This window comes from Cryptomeria japonica, chromosome 9, assembly GCF_030272615.1.
Source record: "Cryptomeria japonica chromosome 9, Sugi_1.0, whole genome shotgun sequence".
Lineage (NCBI taxonomy): Eukaryota > Viridiplantae > Streptophyta > Pinopsida > Cupressales > Cupressaceae > Cryptomeria > Cryptomeria japonica.
Window position 1 is genome coordinate 565,470,039 of NC_081413.1, and position 15,782 is coordinate 565,485,820.

The window sequence follows — 15,782 nt, forward strand, 5'->3', positions numbered from 1 at the left end:
ACCTACAAAATAGACCCTTGCGGAAGATATGAATTGCATCGCCAATTATAGATATTTTTCTTCTACCTGAAGCTAATCGATCTGCTATTTCTTTTTCTATGCCTTTCACGCTTCATCATAATCACGAATTCTGTCACACATCAGGCTAACATGAATTTGTTTGTATAAGGAATAGTTTCCAATTCTCTGCCACCTGACATGAATTTGTTTGAATAAGAAATTGGTGAAACTAAATTTTTGCGTGGAGTGTTGGCGTCCACTCAAGAACAGGGCAGGTGTAGGTTAAATTCTGCACTTGCACGGAAAGAATTTGCCGTTAAAAAGAGGGATTCGCAATGAAATCTGATTCAGAAAGTTGGCCATGGCAGCAGGAATTGGAGGAAGAACGGTCCCTTGCCTGCAGATTACCCCTGCTTCTTCACCCCATTCGGCCAGGGGAAGATTTTTGGGAACTCTGTTTCAATCTCAATTAGGGTTTAAGAACAGATACCAGATAAATAAATCATCCTCTGTTCAAGTGGTAATAATGCCTCATTAGATCTTTCTTCTTTTTCTTTGAATTTTGAAATGGTTACTGCTACTACTTCATGTTATAGTTGGATTTTTTTGGTTTATCAGGTGGCCAGATTATTTGGGCCTGCAATTTTCGAAGCTTCCAAGCTCAAGGTTTTATTCCTGGGAACCCATGAGGAGAATCATCCTGCTGAGCTCCCCAGAACTTATACACTAACACACAGTGATATCACATCCAAGATTACGCTTGCTATTTCCCAAACTATCAATAAGGATCAGGTGGGATTCAATTGCTTAATTTTTTTTTTGGTTAATCTTTGTATATATATATGTGATTGAAGAATAATAGTTAAGAAGTATCTATTTTGCTCGGTGTAATTTTACAATGGTATTGGTATTATTGTTCTTATCGGTCAAAGGAAAACAAAAAAAAGATTATATTGCTCGTTCTTATGCATGTGATCTTTTTATCTTATTTTTTAAGAAAACTAGCAAATGGCTGTATTAGATGACCAAAGCCAACTGACATCTTCTAGTCGCTGCTCATTCAATAGAGTCACCATCATCTGAAAATCACATACAAAAATAATCATTTTTCAACCAAGAATATAACATTGCTCTGCAACTTACAAAATGGCGAAAGCCTTCATGTAATTATTCGTATGAAGACCCTTATAAATAAGAAAAAAGAAATGGCACATCTCCAACACTATCACACCCTATTTTACCAATACCAGGATGAATAGGATTTCTTGAGAAAAGTCATCAATATTAATTTTCAACTCTCTGAAAAGGTATGCTTTCATCATAAAAATCCATCTTTGATGATGTTTCACAAAAAATTGTCTCTTATAAATTATGATTATAATTCTCTTATTTTTACTCGTCAAAATTTGTCTTTCATTATTGAATAGAAGAGCCATGGAAACTCCCTGCGGAGGAACTATACTATAATATATTTTATCATAAAAATCCGTTTTTGATGATGTTACACAAAAATTTCTCTTATAAATTATGATTATAATTATCTTATTTTTATTGGTCAAAATTTGTCTTTCATTATTGAACAGTTTATAGTTAGAGAATAACTGTTTATAACAAATCATTTTTATTGAATTGTTCATGATAGTAATTGTTCATTAAAATCTATCATTTTGTTTTGTATTTCATCATAGTCATGCATAAAAATATCTATCTTTTGTTGATAATTCACAAAAAATTGTCTCTTTAATAATTGTTTTATTTTTATGGGTCAAAATTTGTCATTTATTTTATGACTTACGACTATTCATAATAAATCATTTTTATTGATTTATCTATGATGGGGATTGTTCATAAAATCTAACATTTTGTTTTATATTTCATCAGTAGTACAATCTAACTTTTGTGGATATTTTACAAAAAGTTCTCATTATAATTGTTTTATTTTTATTGACCAAAATTTGTCTTTCATTGCTGATACAAAAAATTGTCTTACATTATTTATTTTATTTTTATTGATCAAAATTTTTCTTTTATTATCTAATGGTTTTGTTTTTAAGAATAACTGTAAGTCATTTTTATTGATTTATCTATGATAGCAATTGTTCAAAAAATCTAACATTTTGTTTTATATTTCATCAATTATAAGACTAAAAAGTCCATCTTTAAAGATTATCTTTTATTATAATTATTTATTTCATTTTTATTGATCAAAATTTATCTTTCATTATCCAATATTTCATGTTACATATTATTGATTTATCTTTGATAGTAACTGTTCATAAAGATCTATTATTTTGTTTTATATTTCATCCATATAATAATATGTAAAACTATCCTTTTAAGATTAAAAAATCAGTAACCATGAATTCTTGAATACAATCAACCCCATTTTATTTGAAAAGAATTTAAAGAGTCAGCGAATTATAATTTCTGTTCTAGTCAAAACCAAACTGACAAGAAGCCAAAAAGTCTGTGAGTGAGTCTGCAAGAGTCAACTTGCAAAACAGAGGTCGTGGGTTCGAATCACGTGATACTCCATTCAGTTGTGTAAAAATAAAGATATATAGGGAAAGGATCCAGTAATTGAATTCAAATAATTTTGTTTCTGTTTATTGAAATTTGTGACTTGTGGGTGGGGATTTGCAGTTGCAGGGGTGGTGCAACAGGATACAGAGGGATGAAGTACTTGCACAGTGGAAAATGTCTCAGGGCAAAATGTCACTGCACGTCCACTGTCGTATCAGTGGAGGGCATTGGCTCCTGGACGCCATAGCTAAGATCAGATTTTACATCTTTCGAAAGGAGTTACCAGTGGTATGCTTCTATCCTTGTTCTACTCTTCTTACTCACTGTCTATGGGCGAGTATAATGATTGGTAGTTTGTGAAATCAGGTGCTGGAGGCATTCAGGCATGGGGACAGAGCTCTTTTTGAGAAGCACCCAGAGTTAGAGGATGCCCTGGTTTGGGTGTATTTCCATTCCATCGTCAGACAATTCAAACGCCTCGAATGTTGGGGTTGCCTCCCACAAGCTTCCAAGGTCTGATTTCTGAACATTGGGAAAACCTGAATAATCTCCGTGGTTTGGTTTTTTTTTTCCCTATCTTTTCATCTTGAATTAGGAAATTTACTTCTTCCTATTAGGTCTGTAAATTAGAACAATCAATAACAAAGCCCAACGATTTGGATGAACCAGTGGAGAAAAGGGTAATTATGGATTGGGCGGAATTGAGATTGGTGCGTTGAAAACAGATTTCAAGTATTTAGGTGGGATCTGGGTTCCACATTTACAACTGTATAATGACCGCAATGCACGCCAGTTTAAGTGCAATCTTGGTTATAAAACGAAAGGCCTGTCCGTACACAACAATCAATGGAGGATTCTGACTTACTGAAAGAGGAATTTATCCCCGAGTCGAGATCCATCTGGAAGGTTGGGGAGCTGGCAAAATCTTTTCAACTTTTTATCTTCTGAAATTTAGTTGGGAAATTGGGTATATAGAAGGGTAGTAGTAGTGGACATAGTTCAATAGTGGTCAGCTTTTTATCAACCCAACCTCATGATTTTTTAGCTTTTTTGATCATAATTAGCCCATTTGCACACCATTACTGGGAGATTTGTGCATAACAATTGGGGCATTTGTCCACTATTAGATATTTTGAGCTATCTACTATTGGCGCAAAGGTGATTATGTATCAGACGCCACTTTTAAATGACAACTTTTTGACCTTTATGGACATAACGAATTCCACGGTGTTGTTACTATCTAGAAGCCAGATCTTTAGTTATTAGTAGTTAGGGAAGTCGTATGCAAAAACAACCAAAAAATAATTTGAAATTTGATGTACAGTTGAATTTATACCTTTTTTTAAAAATAACAGCCAATTTATTTGAAGGGCGATGAATAATCACTTGGAAAAAATCTAACACAAGTGAATTCCAATACAAATGAACCTGGGTATATTAGGATTGAAATTAATTTATACTATTTTTCTTAAATAATGGTCAATTTGTTTGAAGGGAATCTGGATGCAAGTGAATCCCAATTCAAATAAAAAATGAAGTTGGGCATGTCAGGATTGAATTTAATTTGTATAGTTTTTCTTAAATAACAGTCAATTTATTTGAAGAGCAACGATGAATGGATAACCATTTGGAAAAAAAATGGTGCAAGTGAATCCCAATTCAAATAAAAAATGAAGTTCTATTTTTCTTAAATAACAGTCAATTTGTTTAAGATTGTACTATGAAAAATTAAATTTTAAATAGCCCTAATTGAGATTAAATAGATCATACTCTATGAAGGGGCTCTCGAATTTGGATCCCCTTCATAGAGTATGATCTCAACGACGTATCTTGATGGAGATTGAGCCTAAATTCCAATAATCTATACTAAATAGAGATTCTAAAATCTGATATAATGTTTTATTTTTATATTTTTCTATAGTAAATAGAATGTGTTAACCATATAAAATAGGTTGTAATGGTACAGTTAAGATTGCCAACATGAGAGGCTATACAAGGAAGAGCCTAAACAATCAGTGGGTGGTTCCTTAATTTGATCAAATTTTAGTGTATTGTTCTTTAATTTAAGAATAATTTTTTTTTAATCTTTATAGAAGGAAGAGCTTAAACAATTATTGAGTTTTTCCTTAAATTTAAGAATCATTTTTCTTTATCTTTATAGAAGGACAAGCTTAAACAATTAATGTATTGTTCTTTAATTTCAGAATCAATTTTTTCTTTTTTATTTGATCTTTACAGGCGGAAGGGCTTAAACAATCAGTTCTATGTTTCTTAATTTAAGAATAAAACTTTCTTTGATCTTCATAGAAGGAGGAGCTTAAACAATCAATACATTGTTTCTTAATTTAAGAATTGATTTTTTCTTTATCTTTAAATTAAGAAGAGTTCATCTGTTATTTATTTTAAAATGATATAGAAATTTGCTTAAATTACACTCATATTGTTTGGATAAATGAGTATCTTTATTCTAAGAAAATGAAGAGATCATTTCTATGGTTTTATGGTTATTAAATCGTTCTCTATACGCATTTATATTTATTGGATGGTGGCAACATGGAGCACCTCATGTTGTGAAGACATTAAAAGAGGAGAATACAAAGGAATGGGAAATGCCAAGACATTGTCCATATCCATGTGATTGTTGTTTTCCTCCATTTAGCCTCCTTCTTTGGCCAGAGGATCGAATCCAATTTATAGATGAGAGTTGACTTCATCATGTAAAGAGACTATAATGTAACCAATCTTCTACCATTAAAAAAGAGATACATCATGTTCATGAAAGGAAGTCTTGGGAGGTACTTGCAAGAAGTTTCACCTCCACCAAATCCATCTTTGTATATATGACATTTCTTGTAAATAATTTTATTTTATTTGATCTTATAAGTAAATATAATTTTTCTTCAATCTATATGAATAATAATCAATATTTCATTAAATTTAATATTACTTTTATATTTTTATTTTTTTTAAATACTTATCTTAATATATTCAATATTTTTTTATTTAATGCACATTTCAAATAAACATTAAGATTCAACAATTTAAACTTATAAGAAAATATTAAATAAATAATGTCAAGTATATGAGAATGTAACTCTATTTTAAAGATTATAGTTTCTTCATCTTCGAGGAATGAGAAATACTTTTTTATTTTCACTGTTTAAAATTATAATATAGATATAATATTTTTAACAATATATTTTTTCACTTATAATTGTATGTGAGTTTTAGATACATCAATGTTTTAGACCATATCTCATAATAGATTATTTCTTCATTACGAGGATGCAAAAGAATGTAAAAACTCACACATAATTATAGGGAAAGATATTCTTAACTACTACTAATATAGATTATGAAAATATTATGTCTCTTAACTATAGTGTCATTAATGTGAACAAATTTTGATTTATTAAAAAAATTATTATTGTCAAGTGTTTGCTTGTACAATTTGTAGTTGAATTATTCTATTATGTGGAATTATGGAAGAGCAAGAGTACTTAGTGCTTCAATCGAGTAAGCTCAACCCTTTAGATGTGATTGAGAGAGAGTCTAGTAACCAAGAGCATTGCTCTTTATACGTTGAATCCTCTTGTTAACCTCTTCAATGGTGTATAATCAACCTTAACCTCTTCAATGGTGTATAATCGACCTTAACCTCTTCACGCTTCTTCTCCTCCACTTTCTAATCCATGTGAGACATTCATTTCTACAAAGTGGAAGATTTGAAAATAAGATTTATGCTTCACGCTTCTTCTCCTCCGACCTAAGACAAAATCACACTTTCAAATCCTCCACTTTGTAAAAATAAATGCCCCGCATGGACCCCAAAATCTCTCATCCAAGTCCAAAACGTATTGAAACTCGTTAGCCTACCTAAAATATACCCTTGCTAAATATATACATTGCATCGTCAATTATAGATATTTTTCTTTTGCCTGAAGCTAATCAATCTGCTATTTCTTTTTCTATGCCTTTCACGCTTCCCTCTCATCATAATTACGAATTCTGTCACACATAAGGCAAACATAAATTTGTTTGTATAAGGAATAGTTGCCAATTATTTTGGTTTATCAGGTGGTCAGATTATTTGGGCCTGCAATTTTCGAAGCTTCCAAACTCGAGTTTTTAATCCTAGGAATTCATGAGGAGAATCATCCTGCTATTTATTTGTATTGGTCAAAACTTGTCTTTCATTATTAAATAGTTTTGTTTATTCTGAATAGTTCAGAATAAGTCATTTTTATTGATTTATTTATGATTATAATTGTTCATAAAAATCTATCTTCACGTTTTATATTTCATCAATAATAATGCATAAATATATCTATTTCTTATTGATAATTCATAAAAAATTGTCTCTTTTACAATTGTTATATTTTAATGGGTCAGAATTCGTCTTTCATTGTAATTATTTTGTTTTTATTAGTCAAAATTTATCTTTTATTATTCAATAGTTTCACGTTTAAGAATAACTATTCATAAGATGTCATTTTTATTGATTTATCTATGATAGTAATTTTGTTCATAAAAATCTAATATTTCTTTTATATATAAAAAAAATCTTTCTTTTATGACTAATTCACTAAAAAATGTCTTTTATTATACAATGACATCAAAATGTCCCTAAACAAAAATCTATTTTTGAAACAATTTGACATGCAAATGACAAATAAATACATGAAATATGTCATGTTTCAGCTTTTGTGAAGATATTATTTTATTATAAGATATCTCTAGGCATATTTTACATATATTTTTAAAATATAGATATAATAGTTTTATTTTTGTCAATCAAAATTTATCTTTTCATTATCTAATAGTTTCATGTTAAGAATAACTCTCATAACAATTCATGTCATTGTTGATTTATCTTTATTCATAAAAATCTATTATTTTGTTTTATATTTTATGAAAATAATAATATGTAAAACCATATTTTGTTATTAATAATTTTTTATCTCTTCTGTTTTTAAAATATATATTTTATAATAATAAATCATAAAAATATATAAATTGTATACCATATTTTATTAATAATGATATATAAAAATCTATTTTTAATGAATAATAATTCACAAAAGAAACCTCTCACATAAATCGGGATAATAGATAATTCATTCTCTATTCATTGTATTTAGATGACGAATCATCAAATTTTACTATCATAATTCAAAAACAGTTGCCATGAATTCTTAAATACAATCAAACCCATTTAATTTGAAAAAACTTTAAACAGACACTGAATTGTAATTTCCATTCTAATCAAACCAAAACTGACAAGAAGCCAAAAAGTCTGTGAGTGAGTCTGCAAGTGTCTACTTGCTAAACAGAGGTTGCGGGTTCGAATCACGGCTCGTGAATCCATTCAGTTGCGTATAAATAAAGATATATTAAGAAAATTACGCAGTTGAATTCAAATGATATATCACTTAATTTGATATATCACTTAATTTGATATATTGCAAAAACATAACTCTTATGAAAACAAATAGGTCTTCTAAACATTTCCACTAATTGAAATTTGTGGGTGGGGATCTGTAGTTGTAGGGGTGGTGCAACAAGTTACAGAGGGATGAAGTACTTGCACAGTGGAAAATATCTCAGGGCAAAATGTCACTGCAGGTACACTGTCATATCAGTGGAGGACATTGGCTCCTGGACGCCATAGCTAAGCTCAGATTACTTACTATGGGCCAGAATAATGATTGGTAGTTTGTGAAATCAGGTGTTGCAGGCACTCAAGCATGGGTCAACAACAATCTAGGCTCAACTTAAGGAGGGGTAGGGACACCCACATCAGGAGGGGTTTTGGGGGCACGAAATTTTTTTCCTTTTGCCTGCGACAAACAACAGTCAGGGCAATACTGTTTTTGGGACTATCAAGAGAGTGATCAAGTAGTAAGGTCCATGTTTGGATACCATTAGAAGGTTTGAGGGAGTGCAACAACAAGGCAACAGTCGACTGGTGCAGAACAACAGCAGCAGAGGACTATTGCAGAACAATAGTAGCTGCAAAGGAGTGGCTTAGGAGTAGAAGCATAAGATGTATTTTAATATGATTATAAATATAATGTATTGAGAGGATCTACCCAACTCAATACCACCCCCTGTACGTTACGTAATAATGGAAAAAACAACAGAACTAACTTCCAACAAGAACCTAAATAATTGTTTCTACCTAAGGATGGAGACAGTTCATGGAGGATACGAATCAAGACCAAGCAGGAGGTTAGGTAGGCCATGGCATCCTTGAGGTAGTTCCTCTAGACCTCAGGATTTTTCCTTGAATGTTCAGAGAACTCATAGAAATCAAGGCTTCCAGAAATCAGTGCGGTTCCACAATCAATATTCAAACCAGGGCCCCTTTAGGCGGCAGTCCATCCAAATAGATATCCAGAAGCCTTTGAGCTTCCAGGGAAAGAATAAATTTCAGTAGCTACACAAGAACCAGACCTATCAAAGGCACTCCTGGTTGGGTTCTCAAGCAAGTTTCCCTCTAGAGAGAATAGTCTTTCCTCGCTGGTTCGACACTACTCAGAATGCAAGCTTCCAAAAACAATGGTCCAATGATGCTGTGAAGCACCAAAGCTTAGACTCTTGGGCTAAGAAAGTGGCAACAAGCCCAAACAACATCCCAATTTCAGCTAGGGTTCATAAATGCTCTCCTTCCAAGGAACCCCTATCATATAATCAGGATACTCACCAAAATCTGCAAGCTTGCCCATTAGCTGCATCCACCTTGTCCTTCAGAGGCACGAAGGCCTTGGGCTTCAAAAAACCGTCTTCTCAGCGACCGACTCCTAACTTTGATTGTAAGGATCAGAAATGGAACAGGAAGTCCGTGGGTAGCAAACTGTTTGTTCTACCTTTGGATTCCTTGAACCCCATGATTGCCCGATTCAAAGAAAATGCTTTCTTTGCACAATGGTGTGGTAGTGGTGGGAATATTATAGATATAATCACCTAGTGGAAGTCTTCATTCCCAGGCTTGATTTCAGTCAGACAACTTCAAAATGATTTCTTCTTTCAAGAATGTGTTGATTCATCTTTAAAGAGAGCAATCATGAAAGGTTGTCCTTTATTCTTCCAAGGGTCGACCTTTCATTTTATAGATTGGAAACCAGGCTTCAACCCGGTGCACCATAGATTTGAGAAAACCCCATTTTGGTTGTCTTTAGTGGGCCTCCCATCTGAGTTTTGGTGCCCGGAGGCTTTGCTGAAGATAGGCGACGCTTTAGGATCCTTGGTGGGTATTGAGGTGGATTTCCTAAAAGGCCTGAAAGGAGATGTAGCAAACATTTATGTGGAGATTGACCTTAAGAAAGACTTTTATAGTGACTTAGAAATTATTTCAGAAATGGGTAGATGGAAACAGAAAGTGAGAAGGATGGGAAAGGAAATCCTTGCCAAATGTATCCTTCAAAACCAAATAGTCAAAAATAGCTCAGTGGCAGCTTCTATGGGTGCTATCCACCTTCCTCACCCGCCTTCAGAACTAATTGCTACTAATCGAGATGGTCAGAAGATGGTCAAGGGACTGGAAAATCTATCGGTATCACCTGCTTTGGACGCAGCCCAAGCAAGCAAGAATGCTTCTCGGCAATCTCCTCAAGATAGAGCTCTAGGTTCTCCACCTATCTCTCCAGCTCCTCTAGACTCATAGTTCCTCCACACTCCCAGAATAAATTAACTTTCTAGAGGGAAGCCAGGCAAGCTGATTCATTCTAGCCCAAGTAAGGTCCCTCAGACATCTCTTCCTTCTCCTTTAAGTTGTCCTCCTCTTATTTTGTCCCTGATTATTAAGATCCAGTCTCAAAAGGTTGTTAGAAGTCTGTTTGGTAAAAAAAAAACTCCTTCCCTGACCAAAGGAGTGTTTAATATATTCTCCCAGCCCCCTGCTAAGGTTTCAAAAAGGAAGAATAGTTTGAGGCGAAAGAAGCAAAGGGGATCCCTTCAGCATATAAAGTCTAGTAAAAAACCTATGCATCTTGTTAAAATCCTGCAGGAAGAGGATGTCATTGAAAATGATCTTAAAGCTGACCTGGAGGAGGATGACGAGCCACATCTATTTGATGGAGAGATTTATTCTTCCTCAAATTTACCCCCATCAAACTAGTTTTTTAATCTTTCGGTGAAAATTCCTAATCCATTCTTGTTTTCTTCGTCTTTAGCACCTCAAGACCTGGTCTCTTCCTTAGATCAGAATGCTCAGAAACTTCTTCAGGATTTTATGATTGAGGATGAAGACTCGGAATCAATTTTAGATACTCCCCTAGAAGTTCTATACTCTCAGATTAAGGAAAAAAAGAAACTAGGACTGCATTAGAATCATGAGGGATTGGAGAAACAGGACTTTGGTTCTTCCCCTCCTAAGAAGGGTCGTAAATCCCTCATTGAAGCTGAAACCCAAGATGGTGTTGCGGAGAATCAATCAAAACTACCAGATCTATGGAAAGTAGGGAAGGTAGGAAATGGATAATTATTTGAGTCATTATCGGGTCATAGGGGTCATAGATTGAAACTAGATACAATTTGAGCAAAAATTGTCATTGTTGTCAAAAAAGTTGTCAAGCAACTTCTACATTGCATCGGTAGGGTATGACTCTCGATGTTCTGGTGCTTTGGGATGCATGAAAGGGCCATGCCTAGTGTAAACCTGCCCACTCGGACATGCTCGCGACGTCAATTTGTGCACACAAGGAACATAATCAATTCTAGCCAATCTTGCAACTTTTCCTTGCAAGCAACTGATAGTTTTTTAAGTAGGCGAAAAAATGCTACTAATTAAAAATGGCTCCGAGTCATCGAAAACTGAGATAGGCCATTGTAGAGAAGCCTCACGCAACCCCACGGGATCAAACAGATTGACTGTATGTGTCGTGGATTGGAAGAAACAGTTCGTCAAATTTTGACAATTTTTTGGACTCAGGGCACTTGAGAGATCTCACTAGTAGGGTATGACTCTTGACATTCTGGTGCTTTGGAATGCACAACAAAGCCATGCCTAGCACAAACCTGCCCACCCGGACGCGCTCGCGATGTTGGTTTGTGCACATGAGGAACATAATCAATTCTAGCCAATCTTGCAATTTTTCCTTGCAAGCAACTAGTGGTTTTTTGAGCAGGCGAAAAAATACTACTAATTGAAAATGGCTCTGAGTTGTTGAAAACTAAGATAGGCCATTGTAGAGGAGCCTCACTTGACCCCATGGGATCAAACAAATCGATCGTCTGTGTCGTGGATTGGAAGAAACAGTTTGTCAAATTTTGACAATTTTTTGGACTCAGGGCACTTGAGAGATCTCACCGGTAGGGTATGACTCTCGACGTTCTGGTGCTTTGGGATGCACGACAGGACTATTCCTAGCGTAGACATGCCCACCCGGATGTGCTCGCGACATTGGTTTGTGCACACGAGGAACAAAATCAATTGTAGCTAATCTTGCAACTTTTCCTTGCAAGCAACTGACGGTTTTTTGAGCACGCAAAAAAATGCTACTAATTGAAAATGGCTCCGAGTCGTTGAAAATCGAGATAGGCTATTGTAGATGAGCCTCACACGACCCCACAAGTTCAAACAGATCAATCATATGTGTCGTGGATTGGAAGAAACCGTCCGTCAAATTTTGACAATTTTTTGGACTCAGGGCACTTGAGAGATCGAACCGGTAGGGTATGACTCTCGACGTTCTGGTGCTTTGGGATGCACGACAGGGCTATGCCTAGTGTAGACCTGCCCACCCAAACGCGCTCGCAATGTCGGTTTGTGCACACGAGGAACATAATCAATTCTAGCCAATCTTGCAACTTTTCCTTGCAAGCAACTGATAGTTTTTTAAGTAGGCGAAAAAATGCTACTAATTAAAAATGGCTCCGATTCATCGAAAACTGAGATAGGCCATTGTAGAGAAGCCTCACGCAACCCCACGGGATCAAACAGATCGACTGTATGTGTCGTGGATTGGAAGAAACAGTTCGTCAAATTTTGACAATTTTTTGGACTCAGGGCACTTGAGAGATCTCACTAGTAGGGTATGACTCTTGACGTTCTGGTGCTTTGGAATGCACAACAAAGCCATGCCTAGCACAAACCTGCCCACCCGGACGCGCTCACAATGTCGGTTTGTGCACATGAGGAACAAAATCAATTCTAGCCAATCTTGCAACTTTTCCTTGCAAGCAACTGATGGTTTTTTGAGCAGGCAAAAAAATGCTACTAATTGAAAATGGCTCTGATTCGTTGAAAACCAAGATAGGCCATTGTAGAGGAGCCTCACATGACCTCACGGGATCAAAAAGATCGACCGTATGTGTCGTGGATTGGAAGAAACAGTTTGTCAAATTTTGACAATTTTTTGGACTTAGGGCACTTGAGAGATCTCACGAGTAGGGTATGACTCTCGACGTTCTAGTGCTTTGGGATGCACGATAGGGCCATGCATAGCATAAACATGCCCACTCGGATACGCTCACGATGTTAGTTTGTGCACACGAGGAACAAAATCAATTCTAGCCAATCTTGCAACTTTTTCTTGCAAGCAACTGATGGTTTTTTGAGCAGGCGAAAAAATGCTACTAATTGAAAATGGCTCTGAGTCGTCGAAAATCAAGATAGGCCATTATAGAGGATCCTCATGCAACCCCATGGGATCAAACAGATCGACCGTATGTGTCGTGGATTGGAAGAAACAGTTCATCAAATTTTGATAATTTTTTGGACTCAGGGCACTTGAGAGATCTCACCGGCAGGGTATGACTCTCGACGTTTTGGTGCTTTGGGATGCACGATAGGTCCATGCCTAGCGTAAACATACCCACCCAGACGTGCTCGTGACGTCAGTTTGTGCACATGAGGAACAAAATCTATTCTAGCCAATCTTGCAACTTTTCCTTACAAGCAACTGACAGTTTTTTGAGTAGGTGAAAAAATGCTACTAATTGAAAATGGCTCCGAGTCGTCAAAAATCGAGATAGGCCATTATAGAGGAGCCTCATACGACCCCACGGGATCAAACAGATTGACCGTATGTATCGTGGATTGGAAGAAACTGATGCGCTACTAAATGGACAAGGTTAGCAAATGACAAACAACACAAGACACAATAAATTGTTAGTGTTAGTCAATCAAAAACTAATCTAAACAGGCATATCAAAAGAGATACTAAAATCATGCTAATATATCTAACAAATGAAACAAAGATAATAAGGCATCTCCAAATGCCTCTTAGCATGCTCTTATCTCCTTCTCCCTTGTTCCTCTCCTCTCCAAGTTCCAAAATAGTGTAGCTCTTAGCAGCTTTTTGCACTATGGATGCTTATGGAGGATTGAGATTTGAGTATTTTGCTCTAAATGTAAAATGAAAAATTAAAATACTAGATGATATTAAAATGATTGATTTTAACCCAAAATAACAAGATATTAGTTTGCTATGCTAAATGCTCTTTAAAATGTCTATAGGTTAAATGTATACAAGTTTTTAGGATGTGGATTATGAAGAAATGGGCTCTATTTATAAGAAAAATGGAGCAATGGATGGTTGAGATTGAGTAATCTCAACAAGGGTCAGGATTGAATGATTTCAAATCCATGTGAGGGCTTTCAACCCAATCCTAGGATGACAAGTGTGAATGCGAGATAGGTTGAGGGGAGAGGGAATAAGCATTAAATGCTTGATATGACCTTGTGAGTTAAAGTCAATGTTAGTTGAATGAATAAACTCTTTATTCAAAGAATAAAACTTTTTTCCAATGGATAAACTCTTGTGCAAATGTAAAAAGGGATAAATATGGTCAAAACAATAAATGTTTGGGGAGACAAGTTTGAAATAACCATAAATGGTCATGTAAGAGCCATAAATGGTCATGTAAGAGCCATTAGTGGTCTTGGAAGACTTTGGGGGTTTAATTTGTTGAACACACAAAGCATTAAATGCTTTTCAAAGACTTTTGAAGTCTTTGAGAAGTGACTCCATTTTGCTTAGGAATGTGACAATAATTAGGGGATGGATTAGGCTAATTAAGAAGGGGTTAGAAGAATCTAGAAGGGGATTTAGGAATGCAATTGGATTTGGTGGGTGAGGGAAAATAAGATTTTATTAAAATAAAAATTCATTTATTTCAATAAATGTGTGCAAGTGGGGGGGGATAATGATTCAAATAAATGTTTTATTTAATTTATTTAAAAGAGGAAAAGGGGATTTAATTAAATAAATAGATTTTATTCATTTAATTGATTGTGAATTTGGTTTAATGAATTATTTAGAATAAATTGAATAATTTATTTAATTAATAGGAGAATGTTTGGAGATGAATTAATTAAATATTAATTTAATTAACTAATGGCTAGTGGATTTTTTTAATCAAATAAATAGCGAATATTTATTTAATTAAGCTGGATAGATTTGTGTGACTACATTTGCCCCTCTTTGAGATGGTGTGGTTTTATCACATCGTTTCAAAGAAAGAAAAATAGGTGTGAAGAAATATGCCCCATAAATATTAATTTAATGCGTGGTATGCCCCCTCGAGAGATGGGCCGAATTTTTTTTGAAAAAAATCGGACGATCTCTCGAAAAAGAATGAAAATTGGCAAGGTGGTAGAAGAGAAGGAGTTAGCTATACGGGTGAAAAATAGAAGAAAACGGGGGTAAAATGGAGAAATGGGGGGCTCGGGAAGTTTATGGGGACCACGGCGGTGAGCGGGAGAAAATTACGGTGACTACGAAGGGTTTAAATAAGGAAAAATTGGTGAAAACAGGATCATTTGTGATCGCGACCATTGTGAATCCAGAGCTCTAAAAGTGACTTGTGAGAGGAGTGAGCAGCAGTCAGGATGCTTGTACGAGTTGCGGAGCACCGGTTTGAGCGAGTCTGTCGATTCCAGCGGCCAGACGGCTATGGACCAGCAGTATGCAAATTTGAAATTTTAATTTTTATGCATTTTTGATACGTTTTTTGCTGAGTCCAAGTTGAGTCAGAGCAATAGCGCTAAAACTATGTTTTGACGCTTGTGCTCAATTAACTAGCGCTACTGTGCCGCAATGGCACTAGTGGCCTATTGTTTGAGCGCTTTTGTGTTGTTTTAGCGCTATTACATGCATGTTTAGGCGCTTTTGATTAATAAGCGCTATTGAGTGTTGATTTGAGCGCTATTGCTTTTAATGAGCGCTATTGTGAGGTTGTTTTAGCGCTTTTGAGGTTTGAGCGCTTTCGTATAGTTGATTGAGCGCTTTTGATAGGGTTTTAGCGCTATTGTT

General features: G+C 35.0%; 1 protein-coding gene across 1 annotated transcript; it reads left to right on the forward strand.

Moving 5' to 3' along the window:
• The first annotated feature begins 114 nt into the window (after nt 1-114).
• On the forward strand, nt 115-5,398 carry LOC131051301 (protein STAY-GREEN homolog, chloroplastic-like). The gene is made up of 4 exons (XM_059211364.1): nt 115-520; nt 619-792; nt 2,644-2,811; nt 2,890-5,398. Exons 1-4 carry the CDS (start codon nt 362-364, stop codon nt 3,040-3,042), a joined length of 654 nt encoding a protein of 217 aa, XP_059067347.1. The 5' UTR covers nt 115-361; the 3' UTR covers nt 3,043-5,398.
• The last annotated feature ends 10,384 nt before the right edge of the window (nt 5,399-15,782 follow it).

Bases quoted from the DNA above. Each gene is read 5' to 3' on its own strand.
- LOC131051301 (XM_059211364.1), top strand. From the start codon at position 362: ATGGCAGCAGGAATTGGAGGAAGAACGGTCCCTTGCCTGCAGATTACC. The intron at 521-618 runs GTAATAATGCCT...TTGGTTTATCAG, and splicing joins AATCATCCTCTGTTCAAGTG to GTGGCCAGATTATTTGGGCC. The intron at 793-2,643 runs GTGGGATTCAAT...GGGGATTTGCAG, and splicing joins AAACTATCAATAAGGATCAG to TTGCAGGGGTGGTGCAACAG.